Source organism: Dioscorea cayenensis, chromosome 14 (assembly GCF_009730915.1).
Source record: "Dioscorea cayenensis subsp. rotundata cultivar TDr96_F1 chromosome 14, TDr96_F1_v2_PseudoChromosome.rev07_lg8_w22 25.fasta, whole genome shotgun sequence".
Lineage (NCBI taxonomy): Eukaryota > Viridiplantae > Streptophyta > Magnoliopsida > Dioscoreales > Dioscoreaceae > Dioscorea > Dioscorea cayenensis.
The window spans coordinates 623,169-649,670 of NC_052484.1; the positions used below are offsets into that span (position 1 = coordinate 623,169).

The 26,502-nt window shown below is 33.4% G+C and overlaps 2 protein-coding genes and 1 pseudogene across 2 annotated transcripts; all 3 read left to right on the plus strand.

Annotated features, from left to right (window-relative positions):
* The first annotated feature begins 1,592 nt into the window (after window positions 1–1,592).
* On the plus strand, window positions 1,593–5,610 carry LOC120275311 (phenylalanine ammonia-lyase-like). The gene is made up of 3 exons (XM_039281844.1): window positions 1,593–2,052; window positions 3,380–3,854; window positions 4,153–5,610. The coding sequence occupies exons 1-3, from the start codon at window positions 1,667–1,669 to the stop codon at window positions 5,425–5,427; spliced, it is 2,136 nt and encodes a 711-aa protein (XP_039137778.1). The 5' UTR covers window positions 1,593–1,666; the 3' UTR covers window positions 5,428–5,610.
* Window positions 5,611–7,833: 2,223 nt separating this feature from the next.
* LOC120275816 lies at window positions 7,834–11,598 on the plus strand (annotated as a pseudogene).
* A 2,441-nt stretch (window positions 11,599–14,039) lies between these two features.
* Window positions 14,040–18,390, plus strand: LOC120275994 (adenosine kinase 2-like). Its single transcript, XM_039282733.1, has 13 exons — window positions 14,040–14,212; window positions 15,228–15,281; window positions 15,786–15,832; window positions 15,916–15,947; window positions 16,043–16,144; window positions 16,230–16,297; window positions 16,401–16,477; window positions 17,113–17,210; window positions 17,289–17,359; window positions 17,455–17,521; window positions 17,604–17,726; window positions 17,796–17,856; window positions 17,961–18,390. The coding sequence occupies exons 1-13, from the start codon at window positions 14,130–14,132 to the stop codon at window positions 18,101–18,103; spliced, it is 1,026 nt and encodes a 341-aa protein (XP_039138667.1). The 5' UTR covers window positions 14,040–14,129; the 3' UTR covers window positions 18,104–18,390.
* The last annotated feature ends 8,112 nt before the right edge of the window (window positions 18,391–26,502 follow it).

Below are 26,502 nucleotides of genomic sequence, written 5' to 3' on the forward strand. Positions count from 1 at the left end.
TAATATGTTTGCGCAAAAATAGCTATATCTCATAGTACCCTCTCCAAAAATTATCATAATAATATAGTTATGTGAAATTACTTTATTAGTTCCTGAATTTTTGTTTATCCTTTTGTAGTCCTCCTGACGTAAAATATTATCCCTCTGCATCCTCCTTTTTATAATCGATTCATTTCATCCTTCCCGCGTCGACTTTGGAAGTTCGAATTTTTGTTCGATATACACAAATTTAAATAGATTATCTAAATAGTAAATGGATACATAAAAACTCAAAAAGCAAAAATTAAAAATGAAGCGATTAAAAGTAATAATAAATCCGAAGTATCAAAACTAAAGATCGAAACTAAAAATTGAGCGTGATGTAAAAATAGTAAAACCGAAGTTATCTAACTATTGGACTTAAAAGTAATTATGACGAGGGACTTTCAAAGATTTAAAAAAAATCAAAGATGTTTTTGACAGATTGGAAAAGTTGTTTGGACCTTTAAATGAATGTGATTTTATCCATTTTTTAAATAAATAAATCAATATATATATATAAATCAAGTTGGGAGAAACGAATAAGTCAAGAAGGCAAAGTCTCATTTTAACTTTTAGTATGCTACTCGTAGGCCACCTAACAATTTCTTCCTAGTTTTAGCATCAATCTTTATCAAAACTTCGTAATGGACCATTCATCCATTATTATCCTAATAAAGTTTTTCCCCAAAAATCGGTCTACAAGTATATATCAAAATAAAAATTATTTAGCTTTTTAATAATTCCACCATATGCATAGAAAAAAATGACATAAACCGAATCACAAATTATCAATAACGCAAGCTTCATAAAAATTACCCAAAACCATATATTATACTTCATCAAGTAATATTTCACCTAGCATATTACTTCCATCGACAAAAAATATCATAAAGTTTAAAAAGGCAACAAAAAATTAATTAATTGAAATTTTTATGAAATTATTTAAATTATATATTACTCCCTCCAATCCAATTATAAGTCACTTAAAGTAAAATTTTTTATTTAAAATTATTTGTCATTTTTAAAAATTCTAAAAACACCAATTATATATATTTTTTTTTTTAATTTCTCCTTTCTTCTAGTTTAGAATATATGTATATTAATAGGAGTAAGTAACTCTAACAAAAGATAAAATTGATCTAATATAATATTTATTTTTAAACTTTAGAAGCGTCCGATTTCTCCCTTATCAAATGTGACAATTAATAAGAATCGAACAAATATATTTCGTCAATAACTTCTTCGGAGATGTTTCACTTAGCAATACTTCTGCCTACTAAAAAAAAAATCTAACACAATTCTAAAACTATATAATAAATAAATTAACGAATAAATAAAATAAATAAATAAAAGTCCACCAACTAAATTTAAGGTGATGGCATGCTCACACATGCATGTTACCCACATTTTCCCACCAACAACCCCCATCACTTCCTCTCTCTCCAAATCTCCACCCTTGATCCAAGATCCAACGTTTCATATCATCTCTCAACAAACCCTCTTCTCTCACCCACCCAACTCCCCTTCCCTCTATTTAAACCCCCCCTCCTCCTCCTTTAAAACTCAACAACAACACACCATAAACAAAACTTCCTTAATTTCTCTTCTTCTTCTTCTTCTTATTTTCTAAAACTTTATTGTTATCATGGAAATGAATGGAGAGAAAATGAGGATGAATGAGGAGTTATGCATGAAAGATCCATTGAAGTGGAAGGTGGCAGGGGAGGGATTAAAAGGAAGCCACCTTGATGAAGTGAAGAAGATGGTAGAGGACTTTAGGAAGCCATTGGTGGAGCTTCAAGGTGCTTCACTAAAAATATCTCAAGTGGCGGCGGTGGCCACGGCGGCGGTGGAGGCTCCGGTGAGGGTGGAGCTTGCTGAGTTGGCAAGGGGTAGGGTGAAGGCCAGTAGTGATTGGGTGATGGATAGTATGAATAAAGGCACTGATAGTTATGGTGTAACTACTGGTTTTGGTGCTACTTCTCATAGGAGAACCAAGCAAGGTGGTGCTCTTCAAAAGGAGCTTATTAGGTATATAATATTAATTGTTTTTTTATTTATTATTTTTTCTATAATTATTATTCTTTTATTATAATTATTATTTTTATTTTTATTTATTATATGTTTATGATTAAAGATCAACGAGTTTATTAGTTTAATTATAAAGCATCGCAGTCTCTTACGTAAGATATTCATTTATTTTTTTAGGAGGCTCGAAAATTAAAGCCTCAAAGCCGCACGAAAAAATAATGACGTATATGTATTGAGATATTATCGGACGTCATCGTAATCTAGTATATATATATATATATATAGAGAGAGAGTTTATGATTTTATTTAAATATTTATTTATTTGTTTATAATATGTATGGGTTTGGTAGAAGACTTGATTAATTAATAATCAACTCATTGCAAGTTTTTATTAAAATAAATGTAATTATTTTTTTAATAAAATTTTTAGATTAAAGCTTTTCTTATATTTACTATAAATGGAACGAAGCTAGCTTTTAGGATAGGGAAAGGAAAGTAAATAAATAAATAAATAAATAAGAAAGGCACATGTTAAGATGATGCATGTGAGTTTCATAATAATATGGGTCATGAGAGTTTGCTTCCACCCATAAATATCTACCTTAATTTTTTTTTTCTGAAAATAATAATAAAATAAAATAAAAAAGGGATTATTCATGTGGTTCTTGTTGAAAGTTGAAACATATACACCAACTACATGTCTTAATTAATATTTTCTTAATTAGAAGATTGGTCCCTAACAAAATTGACAATCAAGATTTCATTTCATATGTTTAATTTTATATTAATTTATAAAGTGGACATGTTTATTTATATGTATCTTTAATTCTTAACAAATTTATAATTATTTAATAAAGTGGACAAAATATTTAAAGCTTATAGGTTACTAAATTAGAATTTTTAAAGTTAGTAGATAGAAATTGAATATAATACATATTGATTAAATATAAAATTACTAAATATTTACTTACATACTCAGTCAAATAAATAATTAATTAATTTATATATCTTAGATCCAAAATTTGATTTTACTTTCCAAAAAAATTATTAATTACCCTCTTCTTTGATATTAATTAATCACAAATTTAAAAAAAAAAATAAATTCTTTCCCATTGTGGACTGTAGGGGTTGGTTGTTACCTATTTTCTATTTTAATTGAAGCGGTTTATTTACTTTTTTTCAGAAAAAAAATTGAAACTCAACTGTTTTTTTTTTTAAAAAAAATTAAGAACAAACCACAAGTAGAGGTATGAAACTATATTTTTAATAAAATTTATAACATGTCTCGTATAATTTTTTTTAAATATATTTTTCTCAATGTATGTAGATTCCTAAATGCTGGAATCTTCGGTGGCGGGAAGGAATCTGGCAACACATTGCCATCTTCGGCAACAAGGGCAGCAATGTTAGTTAGGATTAACACACTCTTGCAAGGATACTCTGGAATTCGTTTTGAGATTTTAGAAGCTATAACTAGCCTTCTTAACAACAATATGACACCATGCCTTCCCCTCCGCGGCACAATCACTGCTTCCGGTGATCTTGTACCGTTGTCCTACATTGCCGGTGTCCTCACCGGACGTCCCAACTCGAAGGTCACCACTCCGGAAGGCAAGATTGTAAATGCCGAAGAGGCATTCAAGTTGGCCGGCATTAATGGAGGCTTCTTCGATTTGCAACCAAAGGAAGGTCTAGCTCTTGTCAATGGCACTGCAGTTGGCTCTGGTTTAGCTTCCATTGTCCTCTTTGATGCGAACATCCTCGCTATCTTAGCTGAGGTTCTTTCTGCCGTGTTTTGTGAGGTAACATAAAAAATTTTAAATTTGTTATTCTATACTGTTAGACTAACTAATAGTCTCATATCGATTAATTTAGAAAATATATAAATTTTCCATTCTATTAGTTCAAATTGTTAGATTGGATTGGATTTACATAATATATACGGTAGCATGGTATTTAAACTTCATTTGCAGGATTTGTTTATAACATAAGTAGCTAAAATAGACTAGCATTTATCAAGGAGATATATTAAAGTAATATGAATTTCATCTTATTAGCTTAAGTTTTTATATAGAATCGAATCTAAATAACATGTGACAGGTAATGCAAGGAAAGCCGGAATATACTGATCATCTTACTCACAAGCTAAAGCATCACCCCGGACAAATTGAAGCTGCCGCGATTATGGAACACATCCTTGATGGAAGTTCATACATGAAGATGGCGAAGAAGATTCATGAACAAGACCCTCTTCAAAAGCCGAAGCAAGATCGATATGCATTGCGAACTTCTCCTCAATGGCTCGGTCCCCAAATCGAAGTCATTCGTATGGCAACCAAGTCCATTGAGAGGGAGATCAACTCTGTTAATGACAACCCCTTAATTGATGTTGCGAGGAACAAGGCTCTTCATGGAGGAAACTTCCAAGGAACACCCATTGGTGTTTCCATGGACAATGCTCGCTTGGCCATTGCCGCGATTGGTAAACTAATGTTCGCGCAAATTTCCGAACTTGTCAATGATTTCTACAATAATGGTTTGCCATCAAACCTTTCCGGAGGAAGAAATCCAAGTTTGGATTACGGCTTCAAAGGTGCAGAAATTGCGATGGCTTCGTACTGCTCTGAGCTTCAATATCTCGCAAATCCAGTGACTAATCATGTTGAAAGTGCGGAGCAGCACAACCAAGATGTTAATTCTTTGGGTTTGATTTCTGCAAGAAAGACTGCAGAGGCAGTTGAGATCTTGAAGCTCATGACTTCCACTTTCTTGGTTGCTCTTTGCCAAGCTATTGATTTGAGGCATTTGGAGGAGAACCTGAAACAAACTGTGAAGAACACTGTGAGCCAAGTTGCCAAGAGAGTATTGACCATGGGTGCCAACGGCGAGCTTCATCCCTCGAGATTCTGCGAGAAAGAATTGATTAAAGTTGTCGACAGAGAATACGTATTTGCCTACATCGATGACCCTTGCAGCGATATTTATCCATTGATGCAAAAACTAAGGCAAGTTCTAGTCGAACACGCCCTCAAAAATGGCGACAAAGAGAAAGATGTAAACTCTTCCATCTTTCAGAAGATCGCCGTATTTGAGGATGAGCTAAAGGCCGTGTTGCCAAAGGAGACAGAAGGAGCCAGGACCGCTTTCGAGAACGGTAACTGTGCCATTGACAACAGAATTAAGGAGTGTCGATCTTATCCTTTGTATCGGTTTGTGAGGGAAGAGCTCGGCACAAGTCTTCTAACCGGAGAGAAAGTTCGATCACCAGGTGAAGAATTTGATAAAGTGTTCACTGCTATCAGCCATGGCAAGGTCATTGATCCTCTCTTTGAATGCTTGAAGGAATGGAATGGTGAACCACTTCCCATTTGTTAGACATTGTTTGATCTTCTCTACAGCCAAGTCTTAATTTGCTTTTGTTCTTTCAAATTGTAATGTTTCTGGTACTTGTGCTTCATCTAGCAAGCATATTCTATATCTGTATATTGTTTACTTTTCTTTCTCTACTTGTTTTCCATGCTAAATGATATTTAGAGCTATGATAGCTCTTTGGTTTAATAACTCTCTACTAGGCCTTGTTGCTGCTCCTCTTTTTGGACTCATGATCAAGTAAACATCAAATTTTAGAAAATTTTGAAAATAAATAAATCAGATCCATTCAAGAGTAAAAGTGTATTAATACCATTATAATAAAAGTGAACATGCTACTCACCTCAACCAATGTTAGGGAGAATGAGTTATACGCCTTGATAAAGGAAAGAGTTATATGTTTTTAATGTAATTTTTTTATAAGAGTTCAAAGAATTACTTTTTCTGTGTGTGGTGAGTAGTGAAAATTGAGATGGTGAGTAAGTGATTTAGCTTTCTTTTATTTTGTGGTTTTTTTTTTATTTATTGTAATTATTCTATGGTCTTTTTAGTTCTTTTTTTCTATGTTTTTATATATGTTTGTCAATTGTCAGTTTAGTAACTAATAATTTATCTATTTTGAAATTCTCTCTCTCCCTCAATGATAATTTGCAACTGCTTATATTAACTACATAAATTTGTTATGTATACTTTATTTTTATTTTTATTTTTATTATTTATTTTATCTTTTTTTAAACAGTGATTTATCTATTTTATAATAAAAAAATTTCATTCTAAATATATGTATATATATAGAGAGGGATTGGTAATTTAGAAATATTTATAAATTTATTATCTACGAAAAATTCGCAGTTCATCATTCATTCTTTGATCAAATGGCTGTCACATGGGTGCACATTAGAATAATAAAGTTGGGTGAACATTTTATTATAAACAGTGATTTTTTTATAAAAATATAAAAAAACACCAACATTCTCACATCTCATCCAATGACTCCGTACAATGGTTTGGTCACTGTACATAACCATGTTGTTTTCTCTCTCCACATTATTATGTGTTTGTCTCTCCCTAATTTCTTCTCTACTGTTTCGCCATACATATATATATATATATATATATATATATAATTATTAAAAAAAAAGTTGAGATGGCAGAGTCTCATTTAACTTTAGCAGGCCACCTATCACTTTCTTCCTCGTTTTACATCAATTTTTTATCAAAAATTCTCAATAAACTGGTTGATGAATCATCAGTAAAAGAAACTTAATAACATTATCAATAAAGAATTCGGTTATAAACATACCAAATAATATTATTTAGTCCTTGATACTTCTACTGTATGCATATAACAATTATATGCATAAACCAACCATAAAATATTGATAAAAATATTAGTTTCATAAAATTATCCAAAATATTATGTTTCATCAATTATTTCATCCAAAATATCACATAGCAGTTCTTTTATTACCAAAAAAAAAATATAAAATAAAAACAAACAAACAAATAAATAAATAAATATCCACCAATTAAATTTTGGGGGTAAAGGTTCAATTCCACACATCAATTGAATCGATGGGTTATTTCTTGGTTCAATCTTGTTGGTTGAACCAACAATTCCATGGTTTGAAATCATCACGATCTAGAGGTGTCAATTTGGCCCAAACCTAACGGGGAACTTGATTTTCTGCCCCGAAAGGTCTTGGGTTGGGCCAGGGCTAAAATATGAGGAATGGGTTCGGGGATGAAGCAGGGATGTAAATCCATATTGTCGGAGGCTGGGAATCCCTTCTCTCATCCCCAAATATATAATTTTAATATTATATATATATATAATGATAGAAATATTTATATTAAATAAAATATATATTATCAAAAGATAATATATTTGATGTATTTAATGGATGAAAAAAAATCAAGGATAGAGAAATTCTTTTTTCTTGAACTCAGATTCAAGGGTGGGGGTCGGGATGAATTTGCTAAGTTAGGGTCGAGGCCAGGAAATATATTCCCTTATGAATCCCCGTCCCATTGATATCCCGTGCACGACCTTTAACCAGATCGTGCATTAACGGGTTAATGAACCTGCTTTATGAGTCAATGAACCGCAAGGCTCTTAGCGGGCCGGGCCAGGGTTTCAACCTCTACTCATAGTCATGTAACATGTTACGGCCCTACATTTTCGAATTTTTCCCACCAACCATCCTGTCATTCTCTCTCCCTTCAAATCTTAACCTTTGATCCGAGATCCAACGGCTTATATCATCTCTTAACAAACTCCTCTCCCTCAGACCCACCCAACTCCCCTATAATCTACTATCAACCCCTCCACCACCTATAAAACACAACAATATCAACAACAAAACATAAACAAAACTACTTCTTCTTCTTCTCTAGAACTTTGTTGTTATTATGGAAATAAATGGTGAAAAAATGAGCATGAATGAGGAGTTATGCATGAAGGATCCATTGAAGTGGAAGGTGGCAGGGGAGGGACTGAAAGAAAGTCACCTTAATGAAGTGAAGAAGATGGTGGAGGAGTTTAGGAAGCCATTAGTGGAGCTTCAAGGAGTTTCTCTAATGATATCTCAGGTGGCGGCGGTGGCGGTGGCGGTGGCGGTGGCGGAGGTGGAGGTGGAGGCTCCGGTGAGGGTGGAGCTAGCTGAGGTGGCAAAGGGTAGGGTGAAGGCCAGCAGTGATTGTGTAATGCACACAAGTGGAGGGGAGAGCGGACCCCAAAAGACCGACCTATAGGGTGGGGTAGCCCCAACCCTATGGTCGTGGAGCCGAGTCGAGTGCAGCTTCACTCAGCGACACTTCACTCGGACCCGGCTGCGACACCAGCGTCGAACCCTCCCACGGTCAGAACCCTCTGTGGCCAGCGCACCTGACCAAACCTGACGAGTCGTGCCCACATCGACTCTCAACGAAAGCACCAAATGTAATGCACACAAGTGGAGGGGAGAGCGGACCCCAAAAGACATGCCTAGTAGGGAAGGTTGCCCCACCCACAACCAAACCACTTATATGCACACAATGGGTCCATCTCATAGCCGATGTGGGACTAAAGGGGTTAGTTTATTTGCAATCATTACAGATTGGGTGATGGAGAGCATCAATAAAGGCATTGATACTTATGGTATTACTACTGATTTTGGTGCTAATTCTCGCAGGAGAACCAAGCAAGGTGGTGCACTTCAAAATGAGCTTATTAGGTATTCATTTTTATTAATTATTATTATTGCCTTAAAAAATAAAAATAATCTCATTTCAAATAATTTTGTCATAAAATAACCAGGGATGTGTGTAGTAAAACGTTATAAAAATAATGAATGGAGAGATCCAGAGTTAAATTGGTAGACCCCATAGTGTACTATATAAAAAATACTATAGTAGTAATATTCATTCATTATTCACGGGTCCCTTATGAGAATGTCGTTTTTTTTTCTTTTTAGGGTTGCATGGTAAAGCATGGGGTTTTTAATAACTCGATTTTATTTTTAAGATTTCTTCTTCTAGGCATATACATAGTAAGACTCTATTCGTTTTATGTAGCATCGGACCAAATTAATAAATCTCTAAGGGTCGTTAAGTCAATGTAATTAATAAATCACTGTACTTGTTTGCTTCTTAACACCTCGTGTGATGGCGCACTTGTAACTTTTGAAAGAAGAATCATCATATGAATATATATTTTTCAACTTATGCGAGGGTTTCTAAATGCTGGAAATCTTCGCCGGCAGGAAGGAATCCAGCAACACATTGCCATGTTCGGTAACAAGGGCATCAATGTTAGTTAGGATTAACTCTCTCTTGCAAGGGTACTCGGGAGTTCGTTTTGAGATCTTAGAAGCTATGACTAGCCTTCTTAACAACAATATCACTCCATGTCTCCCTCTCCGGGGCACCATCACTGCTTCCGGTGATATTATACCTTTGTCCTACATTGCCGGTGTCCTTATCGGACGTCCCAACTGCAAGGCCATCACCCAGGAAGGGAAGATTGTTGATGCTGATGAGGCATTCAAGTTGGCAGGTATTACTGGTGGCTTTTTCGACTTGAACCCAAAGGAAGGTCTAGCTTTTGTCAATGGCACTGCAGTTGGCTCTGGTTTAGCTTCAATTGTGCTCTTTGATGCTAACATCCTCGTTGTCTTAGCTGAGGTTCTTTCAGCAGTGTTTTGTGAGGTAATACAATTAATGTTCGAGTTCAAATATGAAATATAAAATCTTAACTAGGAGATATTTCCGACAGCTGATGCATGGAAAGCTGGAGTATACTGATCATCTTACTCACAAGCTAAAGCATCACCCCGGACAAATTGAAGCCGTTGCGATCATGGAACACATATTGAATGGAAGTTCGTACATGAAAATGACGAAGAAGATTAATGAGCATGATCCTCTTCAAAAGCCGAAGCAAGATCACTATGCATTGCGAAGTTCCCCTCAATGGCTTGGTCCTCAGATCGAAGTTATTCGTATGGCAACCAAATCCATTGAGAGGGAGATCAACTCTGTTAGTGACAACCCCTTGGTTGATGTTTCAAGGAACAAGGCTCTTCACTGTGGGAACTTCCAAGGAACACCTATTGGTGTTTCCATGGACATTGCTCAATTGTTGGGTATGTGGAGCCTGATTGTGTGACACCCCAGGAGGTGCGGGAGAGCATCGGTTTAGGTTGGAGATGCGGGGAGAACGCCCGCAGTAGGATATAAGGGTAATTTGTATATGTTTAGGATTATAGTTTGATAATCTTGTAAATTGTACCCAGATAGGATTTGTATGCAGATAGGTTTAGGATCTAGATAAGTTTAGGATCCAGATAGAGTTAGGATCCAGATATGATTTACCCTCTTCCAGATATGCCTCAGAGTTCTAATCCAGATATGCCTCAAAGATCTAATCCAGATATACCTCAGATTTCTTCTATATATAGGCAGTCCCTTGTAAGATGTATGAGTGCTTCAGATATTGAAATAAAACCATAGTGCGGCCGTGGACGTAGGCAATCTTGCCGAACCACGTAAATCTTGTCTTTCTTGTGATTGTTTTCTACTTTATTTTTCTCTCTCGATCTTCAGTGGGAATCCGAATTCCCAACAACTCGCTTGGCCATTTCTGCGATAGGTAAACTAATGTTTGCGCAAATCACTGAACTTGTCAATGACTTCTACAATAATGGTTTGCCGTCAAACCTTTCTGGTGGAAGAAATCCGAGCTTAGATTATGGCTTTAAAGGTGCAAAAATTGCGATGGCTTCGTACTGCTCTGAGCTTCAATATCTCGCAAATCCAGTGACTAGTTATGTTGAAAGTGCGGAGCAACACAACCAAGATGTTAATTCTTTGGGTTTGATTTCTGCAAGAAAGACTGCAGAGGCAGTTGAGATCTTGAAGCTCATGACTTCCACTTTCTTGGTTGCTCTTTGCCAAGCTATTGATTTGAGGTATTTGGAGAAGAACACGAAACAAACCGTGAAGAACACCGTGAGCCAAGTTGCCAAGAGAGTATTGACCATGGGTGCCAACGGCGAGCTTCATCCCTCGAGATTTTCATGAGAAAGAATTGATAAAAGTTGTCGACAGAGAATACGTATTTGCCTACATCGATGACCCTTGCAATGATACTTATCCATTGATGCAAAAACTAAGGCAAGTTCTAGTCGAACACGCCCTCAAAAATGGCGACAAAGAGAAAGATGTAAACTCTTCCATCTTTCGGGAAGATCACCGATGTTGAGGATGAGCTAAAGGTCGTGTTGCCAAAGGAGACGGAAGGAGCTAGGACCGCTTTTCGAGAACAGTAGCGTGCCATTGACAATGGGATTAAGGAGTGTCGATCTTATCCTTTGTATCGGTTTGTGAGGGAAGAGCTCGTCACTAGTCTTCTAACCGGAGAGAAAGTTCGATCACCAGGTGAAGAATTCGATAAGGTGTTCACTACTATCAGCCATGGCAAGGTCTCAGTGATCCTCTCTTTGAATGCTTGAAGGAATGGAATGGTGAACCACTTCCCATTTGTTAGACATTGTTTGATCTTCTCTACAGCCAAGTCTTAATTTGCTTTTGTTCTTTCAAATTGTAATGTTTCTGGTACTTGTGCTTCATCTAGCAAGCATATTCTATATCTGTATACTGTTTATTTTTCTATTTCAACTTGTTTTCCATGTTAAATGATGTTTATATCTCACTGGTTTAAATTTCTCTTTAATTCTATTCTATAATTAAGACTTCTGGCTCATCTTTTGGAATTAGGGAAATTTTTAAAAATAAACTTTGTGTTTCCAGTTTTGTAAAAAAGAGACAGAGACAGTGAGTTGTTTTTCTCATTTCTTAAACAATGTGGATTCTCTAATTAGCAAAAGAAGGAAAAGCCGTTAACAGCAGTATTAAGTCACAGAGGTAAAATAATCAATTTATTATAAAAAAAAAATGCATGTCGCATAAAAACCATGATTTTCAACGTGATTTTATTTGTTTTTTAGAATTTAAGTTTTTTTGTTCATTAGAATTTTGCAAGAGATTCTTAGATTATTATTTATTTTTTTTACGTCAAATGAGACGGTTTTTAAATAAATTGACTATTTTGTCTTTGTGAATTAACACCGTTAAAAGATTGTTAATGGTTTTTTCTTTTTTTTACTAGCAGAAATCACATAGTTTAAAAATGAAAAAAATAAATTTTTGTCTTTTTTTTTTCAAAATTGAAAAACCACAATATTTATTTTTGAAAATCTCCCTTTGAATTATAAAGAAAATATTAAAATTTGGAAACTTCGTGAATAAATCACATTCATTAACAAGTAAAACATATCTAATACAGTAAAAACAATAAAAACATTAAAAAGAATATCCACTAGAATTGTGGAAGAATTTGCAGTGTCATTTAGGTAAACTATTTCAAGTTTGAGTTTTTATGTAACTAACTACTAAGTGGTCCATTCCATTGGTATTTGGGTTCCATTAGAATTTTTGTGGTGAGAGTTTAAATCACGATTGAGGGTATAATTATGGGAGGGTGCAGTAGTGATTGTGTACAGAGTGGTTTCAGGGCTCCATGTATGTGTGTAGACCTGTCCTTGCTCCCACAAGGCTTATGCACATTCCAGTTTTTCATAACAGCCTAGCAATTCTTGCAGAGGAAAGGCAATTAAACATATGTGAAACGATTTCGTGTCATAATCATGTCAACTAGTGTAATACACAATTAGCACGAATATATAGGTAAAAAAAGTAATTATAACCCATATATATATATATATATATATATATATATATATATATATATATATATATATATATATATATATTAAATTTTAGATATTTACGTAGTTATGTATGTTAGACTTAAATATCTAAGTATATGTTTGTTGGATTTTGAACTAATATATTTTGGATTTAATTCAAGTTTGTTGACATAGTCAATTTATGGATTTTCGTGTAAAAAGCGGGTTAAATGGGTTATGTCAGTATTACGCGATCTAATTATAGGAGTGTTAAATGAGTCGTGTCATGTTACACGCACCCAATTATAGATTAAGTGGTTTAAGTGTGTCGTATCGTGTTACACACTTCATACATGGGTCGTGTATATGTTAAGGAAGTCAGACACAATCAATTATCATATCTTGTCTGTATTTGTCATTTTGGCATTACTATTTTGACACGACACGATTAGACACGTTTACCAAAATTGCTATCTTTAAACTGAAAAAAAAAAGTTTGAGTTTTTATATAAGTAAAAAAACGTTTTTTTAAGTGTTCAAAGCCCTTGGCACCCTTTTTTTTCAATGATAAATAAATAAATAAATATAGATCAATGAAAAATAAATAAATATCTTGCTTAGTGATCACACCTCCACACTCACTTTGTTTGGAGTTTTGAGTGCTAGTGAATCCAATCCAAATGTTAATCTGTTGGGTTGAGATCCAATAACAATAAAGATCTAACCCAATAATATGGGTAAATTTTTAGTAGAGTATTAAACTTTTTGCCATTTTTCATTTGATCACCGAACTTTAATTGCATCAATTTGATCACTCAATTTTAATTTGATTTCACTAAGTAATAAATCAAGCGGATTTCACCTCTAAATGAATGATGTGGTTTTTCGAAACGACATGGACATCTCCAATAGAACTATAATAGTGCTTTATGGGGAGGAGTAATCTGGATTTTTTTGATAGCAGTATAATTAATTATGGGTTGAAATCCTTGAATTTTTGCCCTTGATGAAATCAAATTAAAAGTTGAACGACCAAAATTGATACAAATCGAAGTTCGAGTGATTAAAGTGAAAAATAAACCAAGTTTTTAATGACTCTAAGAAAAATTTACTAATAATATCTTAGTGGGCTAAAATCAATATTACTATTTAAAAAATGAATATTTATACATAGATTAAATCAATTAATATTTTATATTAATAATACTATTTATCAATATTACTATTTTAAAAAATAATAATTAATTATTTACTTAATAAAATTTTATAAAAATGAAATAATCTCCACTCACCAACCCCACAACAAAGTAGGTTATAGAAAGTGACTTCCTCTTCCCAGAATACCCCTACTCCCTCAAACTTTTTCCTTAAATACCCCTCCATCTCTCCCGTTTTCTCTCGCTCGCTCTCATTCTCTTTTCCTCTCTCTCTCTCGCTCGCTCGCTCTCTCGATCTCGATCCATCGATCGGTGAAGCGAAATGGCGTACGAGCGCATCCTCCTCGGCATGGGGAACCCCCTGCTGGACATCTCTGCTGTCGTTGATGAGGATTTTCTCAATAGGTATAGCTCTCATCTTTGCTTGATTTCATTGGTTGGAGATCTCTTTGCTTGATCTCTGTTTGTAGCCTTTCTTTTGTCCGTGGATCCAATGTTATGAACTTTTAAGATCTTTTGATTAATGCGGTTTATCAGGAGTATTTGTTTGTAGATCTAGGTTTTTGAGTTTTCAGTTGTGGTTTGAATCTTATTGAGCTTGTTTGTAGATCTGTTTTTTTGATTAATTTTGTTTAGAAGAGTCAACTGATGGATGGAAGTTTCTTCCTTTTTTTTTATAAATATTTTTTAATTTTTGTTTTTTATGCGTGTCTTTTACAACGACTGTAGAAAGCTTGTTTCTTTTTGAGTATTATTTGTTGTTTTTAGAGTAAAAATAAGGAGAAGAGCCATCTGATGGGTGAAAGTTTCTTTCTTGGAATGTAGAATGGTATCCAGATCTAGCTTTTTTTATTTTTATACTTCATTTTCTCTCTTTAGTTGTATTCGGAGTTGGATAATTTTGATATATGTTTGTTCTGTTGTAGATCTAAATGCTCAGTGTTTATTTCCTAATTCTTGAGTATTGGTGTGTATAGGATTCATTCTCTGTTGGACATGGCATCTAAATGCTTAGTTTTGACTACATTTAATAATCTGGATTATCTCTTGAAACTTGCTGGTCATTAATCAATCGGATAATGGACTGTAGGTTTGCCGACAATTAATTTCTTAAAGCCTTTTAATGGAATTTTGTTTTGCTTTACTGACTTCTATTTTTGAGTATGATTTATCTATCGATTATCATCACATTTACTACAGTCATGTCAATTTGTTGTTTGGCATCATTGCCATATTTTAGATAGATCTAATTTTTTTTTTTCATGTCTTTATAAAACCCAACTATCTGAATTGCTTTCCTGTTTCAGAGCTAAACAATCTGGCCATTATTTATTATTATTATTTTTTTTGAGGAAACATTAGTCAATTACAACTTTTATGTTGTGATCAAAGTTAATTAAATTAATTTCCTCCCCTTCAGGTATGATATCAAGCTAAACAATGCGATTCTTGCGGAGGAAAAGCATTTGCCAATGTAAGCTCTCTGCCTCTCTCTATGTGTTTGTACATGCATACTTAGTAAAATTATTCATGTGTGTGTGTATAGGGTAATTTTCTTAGTTGATGATTAATGTTCACATGACTTATTCTTACTTTGAAAAGGGCACTAGTACCAGAAAACAAAATCATATTTTGGTTCATTTTATGGTTGGTTTTTTTGTTCTTTATCTCATTTTGTTTATTTTGAAAAGTAATGTCTAGTTTACTGTCTTGATGTCAGATGCATTACATTTTACTTGAATATGATGTTTGGCATGCAACTAAGGACCATAAATCTTTCTTAATTTTTCAAATTGCTGAGAATAGATACAATATATCTTACTGTTTGGGTGAAACACATAAAATTGGAGTGTGTGTTCTAATATTGGCTCAAATTCATATGAGGACAATTGACCTGACAACATCTCAAATTCATGCTTGCGTATGCTTTCATGATGCCTCTTTACTTCTGATTGAAATCTTTGTGTCCATATCTTAGGTATGAGGAGCTAGCCACAAAATACAATGTTGATTACATTGCTGGAGGTAAGAATTTATGGTTTTTCAAGCATTTCTGCAATGAAGATTTCTTGCAAGAATGATTCATGACATTTTCATCACTTGTGCAGGAGCAACTCAAAATACAATCAGGGTAGCACAGGTTAGGTCGTTATTTTAATTGTGCTTCTGTTATTTTCCCATGTCTAAGGTCTTTAGAAATGTGCATTGAATATTATGTCTCCTGTATTCTTCCAGTGGATGCTTCAAAATCCCAGTGCTACAAGTTATATGGGCTCTATTGGAAAGGACAAATTTGGAGAGGAAATGAAGAAAAACTCAAAAGCTGGAGGTGTTAATGTAAGTTTGCAATTATTAAATTTTTTCCCTGCCTGCTCTCTGCATATGTATCATCTTAACAAGTGTAGGAGCGACCTTTATACAGGTACAATATTATGAAGATGAGACAGCCCCAACAGGTACATGTGCTGTCTGTGTTGTTGGTGGTGAAAGGTCAGTTTGTTTTAATTCTATATTCTACGCATATTAGTCTTGTTGTTTCTGCACGTTGTTTATTATTTATTTTAATTCTGCCTTTGCTTTGACTAATGTACAGGTCCCTCATTGCCAACTTATCAGCAGCCAATTGCTACAAGTCTGAGCATTTGAAGAGACCAGAAAACTGGGCCTTGGGTACCATTTTTTCCAGTCATGGGTTGGACTAATTAATAAATTTAATTAATTAATTATTTCAGTGGTGGCAAAAAAGTTGGTTGGACAGTTGTTCTAGATAAATTTTGGTGAACTTAGAAATAAGGACTTTCTTTGTCAATTTGCGCCATACGTGTTTATATATTAACCAAATATTCAAGCTGTCTCTGTTATCAATGTCAGGAAATAGTCTAACTGAAGTTTGTTGATTGTAATATTTAAAAGCTGTTCTGTTTCAGGCTGTTGTTCACTGTCTTATGTTTCTGTAGTTTTTACTTTGGTGTTTTTACTCCTTGATGCTGTTTCTCAGAATGGTAGCCTTTGGTAATTACATGAAAGCTTCTTCATTGAAAATCTTGCCATGATGATATAGCTTTTTTTCTTGTCTGCCACATTTCGATTGTGACAAATACTAGTTCCCAGTCTAGGTAATTGTTTGGTCTGAATTGCAAGCTCCTTCCATGCCATTTAAACCACAAAACCTTGATTGCTTTTCAATTAGTCCTTAATTGTAATTAGCATTACCACTTCCTGGGATTGCTCTTGTAAAAGATTTGTACCGTGAAATGTTGATTCCAAGTTCTCAAACTGATTTTGTTCTTAAAACTTCTTGGCAGTTGAAAAGGCAAAATACATCTATATTGCTGGATTTTTCTTAACGGTGTCTCCAGAGTCTATTCAACTCGTAGCTGAACATGCTGCTGCCCATAATAAGGTATAGGTTCTCATTATCACTCCCAGAATTTTTTTCATGAACTTTATCTTACTTAAAGGTCTCTTGTTTCTTCCATAGGTCTTTTCGATGAACCTTTCTGCCCCGTTTATCTGTGAGTTCTTCCGGGATGCTCAGGAGAAAGCTCTACCGTAAGTACTCCATCCTTTCTAATGTTCTAGCCAGCCATTTGAGTAGTCAGCTGTTGAGACATTGTGGATATACTGACAGTCATTGCTAATCTTAGGTATGTGGACTATATTTTTGGCAATGAAACTGAAGCAAGGACCTTCTCAAAAGTCCGTGGTTGGGAGGTAAAATATTCTCCTCATATTTTGATATTACTAGGCTTAATTAGTCTGATACTCCATGCTGACTGGAACGTTTGATGTTTAGACTGAGAATGTCGAAGAGATCGCTGTGAAGATCTCAGCATTACCCAAGGCATCAGGAACCCACAAGAGGATTACTGTGATCACTCAGGGCAGTGACCCAGTTGTTGTTGCTGAGGATGGAAAGGTCAACTATTTATATTATCCTTGATAAATGTATTCATAATGATACTGACAAGTTTTATGGTATTTTTAGGTGAAATTGTTCCCAGTGATTCTGTTACCAAAGGAGAAGCTGGTGGACACAAATGGAGCAGGTGCCTTCTTCTCATACATTACTGTGATTGAAATTTGTTATTATATATTATTTTATTGCCATTTCTTAACTTGATTATACACTCTGTTTTTTGTATATATACAGGAGACGCTTTTGTTGGGGGATTTCTCTCTCAGTTGGTGCAGGAGAAGAGTATAGAGGAGTGTGTGAGAGCTGGTTGTTATGCAGCAAATGTTATAATTCAGAGGTCAGGCTGTACTTACCCAGAGAAGCCAGACTTCAACTAAGTCTTTGACACAGGCATGAAGAAAACAAATTCGATATGAAATTTTTCTTAGTTTTTTATTTTTGTTCTTCTGAATTATGCATTGACTGCATGGTCTTTCATATCTTTGAGCGATGTAATAAAAGAGTTGTCAATCGCCCAAGGCCATCTTTTATTTAAAAAAAAAATAAAAAATTTCCGGTCTTAATGCAGTAGTTCAGATCATTATGTTTCTGCTGAGTACTGTAACAATTTGATCTCTAAGAGCTTGTTTGAATGTCTAAGAAATAAAAATATCTGTAGTTTTCCTTTCCTACATTTATCACTTTTGAGATTGCATCATTTGCTCCCCAAATCACTGTAAATGTTCTCAGGGATGTTTGGGTGCAATTCTTTGTTTGGATGTCTTGTTTAGATAATTTTAATAATAAATAATAATTAAAGTGAAATATATAGTTAAATAAAAATAAAAATAGTCAAAATATTTTATAACTAAAAAGTATTTATTATTTATTATAAAAATAATTATTATCCAATTTAATTTTTTTTTCTTATTAATTTGTATTAAAGGTATAAAAAATTTTATTTCACAAATTTTTTTTCTTCTCATTTTTAATAAATTAACTCTCGATTCTTTTTTATTCTCATTTTTATTTCATTTTTTTTCGATTTGGATAAACCACACCCATTAAAATAGCAAAGACAAAGAACAACAAAAGGAAATCATACCCACAAAAGGTGAGAAAATCAACAATAGACCCAGCAGAAACTACAAAAGGGAGAAACCCAATCAAGAGAAGGGGCAACCCCAGGAAAAAAACAACACTACCCATCTCCCGGGTAAGAACTATCCTCCGGAGAAACATAGTGCCCCACATCCCTAGCAGAAACGAACTCCGCTCCACTTGATCTTCTTAATCGGCTCTTCTAACATGGTGCCTCCTTTATCGATTTCATTCTTTGCGAATAAACAACTCTTAAATTTTTTTTTCTTGTTATAGTTTGGTCTGATGTTCTTGTGGAAATTGATTTTACTAATCTTTGTGCCTGTGTCCACATTGCGTGCTGACAGATGGCACCAAATAAACTCTATTCAAGGTAGACAAGATGTTGATGACTAGAAAGCTTAGTAGTACGGTGGAGTATAAATCACGTCTAGAATGCTTTTTCCTTTTTGTGGAAAATTATTGTTCCCGTTCTTGATTCTTAGATCTTGTGCTGATTGATTAGGACACATATCTTGATAATTACCAGGAAAAAGGAGGCAGGAAAATGCAGATTGGTTGTCCTGATTGATCAGCTTTTGTACACTTGTTAATGACAACCAATATATAATAATAATAATAAAAAATAAATAAAAATAAGAGGTAGTAGTAGTATATATAAATGGTAATGTTTTCCTTGCTTCACTTATAGGTAGTTTGTTGCATGGTTTAATTTCATGTGTTGTGAACAAGTCTCTCTTTGTTAATAAAGTTCTTTATTTAGTTCAAATCTATTTAATTCCTTATTTATTCTAGCGGATAATTAAATGATAAATTCACTCAGATAGTGGGGGTTTAAAACTCTTTGTAATTGAAATTACAACATTCCTTAAAAGTAACTTGCTAGATTTGAAATGATAATTTAATTTTAAAAATATCATTTAATTGGATTTTAGTGAATGTGAAATTACATCCAAATTAGATGTTGTTCCAAATTGAGGATTTAGAATTCTAACAAAATTGAGAAAAATTATTATTATTTTTAATTAGCCATATTAAGATTGTAGATGGAAGTGAAACTAAGGACATTTTTAATCATTAGACTATCCTAGAGTTTGATGCATATGCACTTTATCAATCCATTAAACTCTTGCTCATCAAATTATCTTCCGTAATATTTATACTATAAAATAGGACCTACAATCATTTCATCCAATTTATTAAAAATTTATATTTATATATTTTATTAAAACATATTTATTTAATAAATTATTAAATATTATTAATAAAATTATTATATAATACATTTAAAAAATTCAAAATTCAAAATAAATATTTAAAATAATCGAAATATATGAATACTAATAATTGTTTTTTATGGGAGATAGTAAAAATATTACATATTATACATTCAATAAATAATTTATTAAATTAAATAAATCATTTTAGGTTAAATTAATTTTTAATTAGAGCATTAAATAATTAGTAAAAAAATATTTGATTTAAAAAACTTTTTTTTAAAATAATCAAAGATAACTTAAAATATTTTAAAATAAAAATTTGAATTTGATTAACATTTGAATTTAAAAAAAAATTAAAAACATTGAATTTAAAAAACTATTAATTTGTTATAATAAAAATAAAATTTGAAAAAAAATGAATTAAAAAAAATATTTAAAGTGATGAGTCCAATCCCTTTTTGAATAAAAAATAAATATAAATATAAATAAGTGGGGTCCACCCATTATAAACCTCTCTCTCGAGCATAATATAAAAATAAAAAAAATAAAAAAATATTTGTTGACAATTTATAAAAAAATATCCATATTGAAGTCCTCGTGTGTTGAAATTAAAAATGTAATATAATATTTTTTTATAAATTTTAATTAAAAAATTTTTATAAAAATTATCATTTTTAGCTCTGAGTTGTAAACCTCACCATCAAAGCTTGCTAGGGCCACATGCAACATCTCATCATCAATGGAGAGAATTAATTAATTAATTAGGAATTTATCAATATCTGGAATTAGGTTTTTTATTATTTAAATTTTCGTCATATTTAAAAAATTAAATACCAAAAAAATCACTATATTGGCCTAAAAGCAAAGTGTTGAAAAATAAATTCTCAAGCTTTAATTGCGTGAATCCGAGGGTCACGGTGATTTATTTATTTATTTATTATTTTTTATTTTTTAGTTATGAAGTTATCATTCATGATCGATTATTACACGATGATCCAAGGTAGGACTTTGACCTTTTTCCATCTTCTCTTATCTTTTATTTGAATATGTATTTTTTTAACTAATAAAATGTAATGATTCCCTTTAGTCCCACATCGTGCATGAAACTGGAGTCTCATGTGGCTATAAGTGGGGGGCAACCACACCCTATTAGGCCGGTCTGTGGAGTTGTGGATCCCACCGTGTGTGTTGTGTGTGGATTAGGTGAGGGGTCGACCGAAGGGGTTCGACCGGACCTAGGCCCTAGCAACATGAGATCCGAGTGAAGTGTCGTTGAGTGAAGCGTCACGGCACGTCCCACTGACCATAGGGGTTGGGGCTACCCCACCTCATGGGCTGGTCTTTTTGGGGTTGTGGGTCCTCCACTTGTGGGCATAACAATGGTGCTTTCGTTGAGAGCCGGTGTGGGTCCACGTCATGTTTGGGCGGGTTCGAGGAGCGGGTTAAGTGCAGAGCGGGTGAAAACCCTGGTGGGTCCCAGAGTCCGGCCCCAGAGTCCGGTGCCCAGATTACCCAGACTGATGAGGGCGTCAATGTCTTGATCGGTGGGGTATTGTAATGATTCACCTTTAGTCCCACATCGGCTATGAAATGGAGTTCTTGTGTGCTTATAAGTGGGGGGCAACCCTACCCTACTAGACCGGTCTTTTGGGGTTGTGGGTCCCCCACTTATGGGCATAACATAAAATAAACAAACTACAAGCATATTTAAAAAAAAAAATGTCTTAATCTAAGTCAAATATATAAATAATATAATAGTAATAAATTATTAGTTTTTTAGGTGCAATATAATTAAATAATAAGAAAATTTCAAAGTATCATTAGTAAGAAACTTGGAACATATTTTATTAAGGTGCCCTTTGGTTCGTGGTAATGATATATTATCACATAATAAGATTACCATAGTAATATGAGTGAGAATGTTATATGGTTGGGAATATTGATGTAATTTGATATATATAACCATGTTTGGTTGGGAACTCTTATTCCCGGGAATAGTCCATTGCCGTGTTTAGTTGTCATAGTAATCAATTTGTTAAAATATTAAAAAGTTACAAGATTACCAAGGTAATTCAAGATAGACACTAAATTTGATGGTAATATAATTACCAACTTTCTTGATAATATTTATAAGTTGGTAATGTGATTTTACCATTCAAATTACCACCGGTGCAATGCCAAACGTAGCAATATTTTCAAATTACCACGTAACACGTGGTGATGTTTTTACATTACCGCGAACCAAATGGCCGTTAAAACCCATCATGTAAGTAATCTTGAAATCATGCGATTGAAGGTAATGACAATTTCCTAATTTCTTCTTTTCTTTCATAAACAGATGATGGCATCATCTAACGACAAGTTCAAAGTCAAAATGGTTACAGATTTTGAGAATGAAAGATTTTAAAAGACATGCTAAAACAATGCTATCACTAAATTTATTAGAGATACGAAGCTTCGGCGAAGCTTCCGTGAATGCAAGGCTGATAAACGTGAAAGAGTGCGGAACTGGACTTAGTAACCTTGAGATACAATGGAAATGACAAGCAAAAAAGATATAATTGAATAGGGATCATTGACCAAATAGATAGATTTGCACTTAGTTTTATTTATTTATTTATTATTATTATTATATATTTTTTTGATTTGATATGAGAAGGAAATTTTTTGTCATTCATCATACTAAAAAAATTAGATCAAAAGTTTGTTTGGACTGCTTTATTAATAAATAATTGAGTGGCAACGGCAGGATAATCAGGTTCTGAGACTCTGATGCCTCACTTGGTATCATATGGTTTCAAAATGAGGGGAAATATACTCAAACATTATTATATATTATCTCATCTTAATAACATTCTAACCCTCAATCCAAATGAGGGGAAAGAGGGGTTCATAAATGAGGGTAGAGTAGGGTAAAATAAGGGAAGTTGAGTTTTTTAAGTTATACCTTGTTTGGAATGAAGGTAAGAGATGGTAAGGTTTTATAATTATATTACTAAAATATCCTTAAGTATGTTGTAATGAGATTGTTAAATATTATTATAAACTACTAACAAAAAAAAAACAAATATTATAAATATACTTTTAAAAAAATAAATATGATTTCAAAATTATTTGGAAAGGTTCAGAGCATTTTTGTAATTGTTTGGAAAGGTTGAGGGCATTTTTGTCCAAAATAAATTAAGTGTATTTTTGTAATTGTTTGGAAAGATTGAGGGTATTTTTGTCTAAAAAAAATTCAAAACCTTGCTAACCCTTAGGGGGTGTTTGGTTGGCATGTTTGGAATGGGAATGAGCCATCAATGAGTCAAACCCTTTGTTTGGTTGTACATGCATGGGAGTGAGAGAGGCATGGGGAAGGAGTAAAATCACGTGTCATTGGTAATCACAATCCCTCAAATTTCGAGAGGATTCTTCATTCCTTTATGATGCCTTGGAGATAAAATGACACTTTTGCCCCTTGCATTGAAAACCATGTATCCTATTTTACCATTTTTAATTTAATTTTACATTCATTTTTTTAACATTCAATTATTAATGTCACTTAAAAAATTAATTATTATATATATAATTATATTTATTTACATAAGCGTATAAAAAGTTAAAAAGTTATTTTATCATTTTATAATATTTATTTTATCTAATGAGTTATTAAAATTAAATATCCATTTGTAATAATAAAAGTAAATTTAATATTTTTAAAAAAATAGTTATCACATACAAATCATAATTAAATAATAATTAATAAAAAAATTTAATCATAATACTAACAAATATTTAAAAATAACAATTGTTTCAAATAATAAAGAAATAAATAAATAAATTTAATTATAAATAACAATTGATTCAAATATACTTTAATATGTTATATATATTGTTATTTATTTCTATCAAGGTTATAAAGGTCATTTTACCATATTTTCTTCTTTTACTTTTCCCATTCACAATGAACTACTCTCTTATACCTTACCAACCAAACACATCCTTCATTCCCAATCCTCTCCACTCCTCCCTCATTTTCATTACTCCTTCATTCCTTTCCATTCTCCAATCCGAACCAAACTGCACTTAATTCCTTCCATTTAACCCTTTCATACCCTACCCTCCATTTAACCTTAGATCCAAATAAAATTTAGTAGATAATTTTACCATACAAAACCTCTAAAAAACCAGCTCCCAAGCAAGCTGTAAATTAAGTGAAGGGGAGGGGAAAGGAAAAGTTTTGACTTGAATAATCCCACAATTTGCAGGTCAAGTCAAATGAAGAACCCTAGTAGGGCCCCTCAAAAATGACAGTTTGAGGCCCCACCCTGCTAAGATTATATATACAAACAATGCTTGTCAGAAGGAAGCAAAACCAATATAGTGGAAGGGGGCCTGTCTGGGGTGAAGCCGTGAAGGGAGACGAATCGTGAGTATGTCTCTAGTTTTTCCTGAGTTTTTTGTTCTTTGTTCCAAAATTTGTGAGTATGTTTCTTTGTTTCTCAGAGTTTTATTTTTCCGATGCATGCATGCTAATAACAAAGGCTGCTCTGTGAGTGTTGCAGACAGTTCTCTTTTTTTGTTAATCGCTGTTGCTTGCTTTAGAGTTGTGAAAAACTTGATTGATTGATTGTTTTTTTTTTTGAACAGGGTGGATAAACCACATATTTATTAGGAGAAGACAAAGTACAAAAAAAGAGAGGAATCAAACAAAACGAACAAAGTAGAAAACTGAAACATAAAAAAAAGAAAGAATTGGTTGATTGTTGTTCGTGAAGTTTTTTTTTTCTCTCTATATTATGAGAACAGGATTTAATTTTCAGCTTGAATGAGTTGATTACAGTCATATTCTTATACTGATTTTTTTTCCTTGTTTTGTTTCAGGACTGTTCCATTGAAATTGCAAAGATCCATCCCATATTAATTTGTAATGCACTCCCAATCCCAATATTCAGATGATGAAACCACCTCCAATTCATCCCACCATATCACCATACACATCCCTCAGCATGACCGCTGCCGCCCCGGCAGCAACAACCACCAACGAATACCTCCAATAAATTTCAATTTCATGCAGCAAGACAACACCTACAATTTCTTTCAAACCATACCCTCCCAAAAATCATCACTTCAAGCCTTGAATAAGAACCTCTTTGCCTTTGCAGTTCAGTCCACTGCTGCTCTCCTAGCTCTATGTTTTACTTCATCATCATCGTCATCAGCTTCATCAGCTTCATCAGCTTCTTATTCAACAAAGGTCATGACCATGTCTACACTTGTTCTTTTCAGTTCTTCATTGATATCCACTGCCATGGTTCTCCCTTTGAAGTTTCAGAGGTTAGTTCAAGCAATCAGTTACTTATCAGCTATTTTGGCATTCATCTCTATGTCCAAAATTCTTCTCAACTCTAGAGATTACTGCTGGTTGTTTCTCTTTCTCTTTGGGGACATTTCTACTGCTTTTTTTGTGCGATATTCTGTGCAAGAAGTTATCACAAGTTGTAGCACACAGTGGGGGACTCACAACCCCAAAAGACCGGCCTGATAGGGTGGGGCTGCCCCCCACATATATGCACATGGACTTCCCCTCAATTAGGCGATGTGGGACTAAACCAAAGTTTTCCCATTTAAGAACTTGATCTTCATGTTGTTTGGTCATGGTCGACGGCAGCCACAAAGGATCACATATTGAGGATCACAGAAGATGAATATGATGATGAAATAATTTCGTGTTTTGTTTAATGTCCTGTTTTTGTTTTGTACATTTGCTGTAATTTTTTTTATTTGATAAAAGTGAATAAACCACAGCTTTGTATTTTTTCTTCTACCTCAATATAAATGATAATTTATTCATTTTAATTAAAAAAAAAAAATTGGTTTATCATGTATCTATGTGTCTTCTTATTTCCAAACCCGATCGCCTCGCCGGACCAGGGCTACTGCATCTTCCTTCTCGTTATTACGGCTTTGTTGCATCGTTCTTGCCATGCCGGAGAAGGAAGCCTGATAAAATCCTTCGCTTGCCTCCTCGCACCATCTTGCATCTCCAATCGAGTGCTCAAGTAAGCTGGATTTTCCTTTTCTTTTTGTTTTTCTTTGAGAACATTAATTAGAGATTATCATGCTGTGATCTGATCCAACACTCTTTTTTTCCAACTTGGATTTTTATTCTTTTTAACTGTTTTTGCTATGAAACTGTTGTTGACCACTGTATATATATATATATATATCTTAATTACTGAGTGATATCATGAGATGCAGATCGAAAATTGTTAGATTGAGATTTGTTTGATGTAAAAGGAGGTTTTTCTTGCGCAAACTCTTAAGATTGATTGACTGATTGAATTTTGCATTTTTCTAGCCTGATATGTGATTATTAGAAGAGTTTGAAGCTGCAAGTTGAAGCTTCATGTTAAGTTTTGTTTAGTTGTTCTCCAAAATCATGGGTTTCCTGAATTTATTTGAAGGCTAATAAATATGTGTAGAATTCCTTC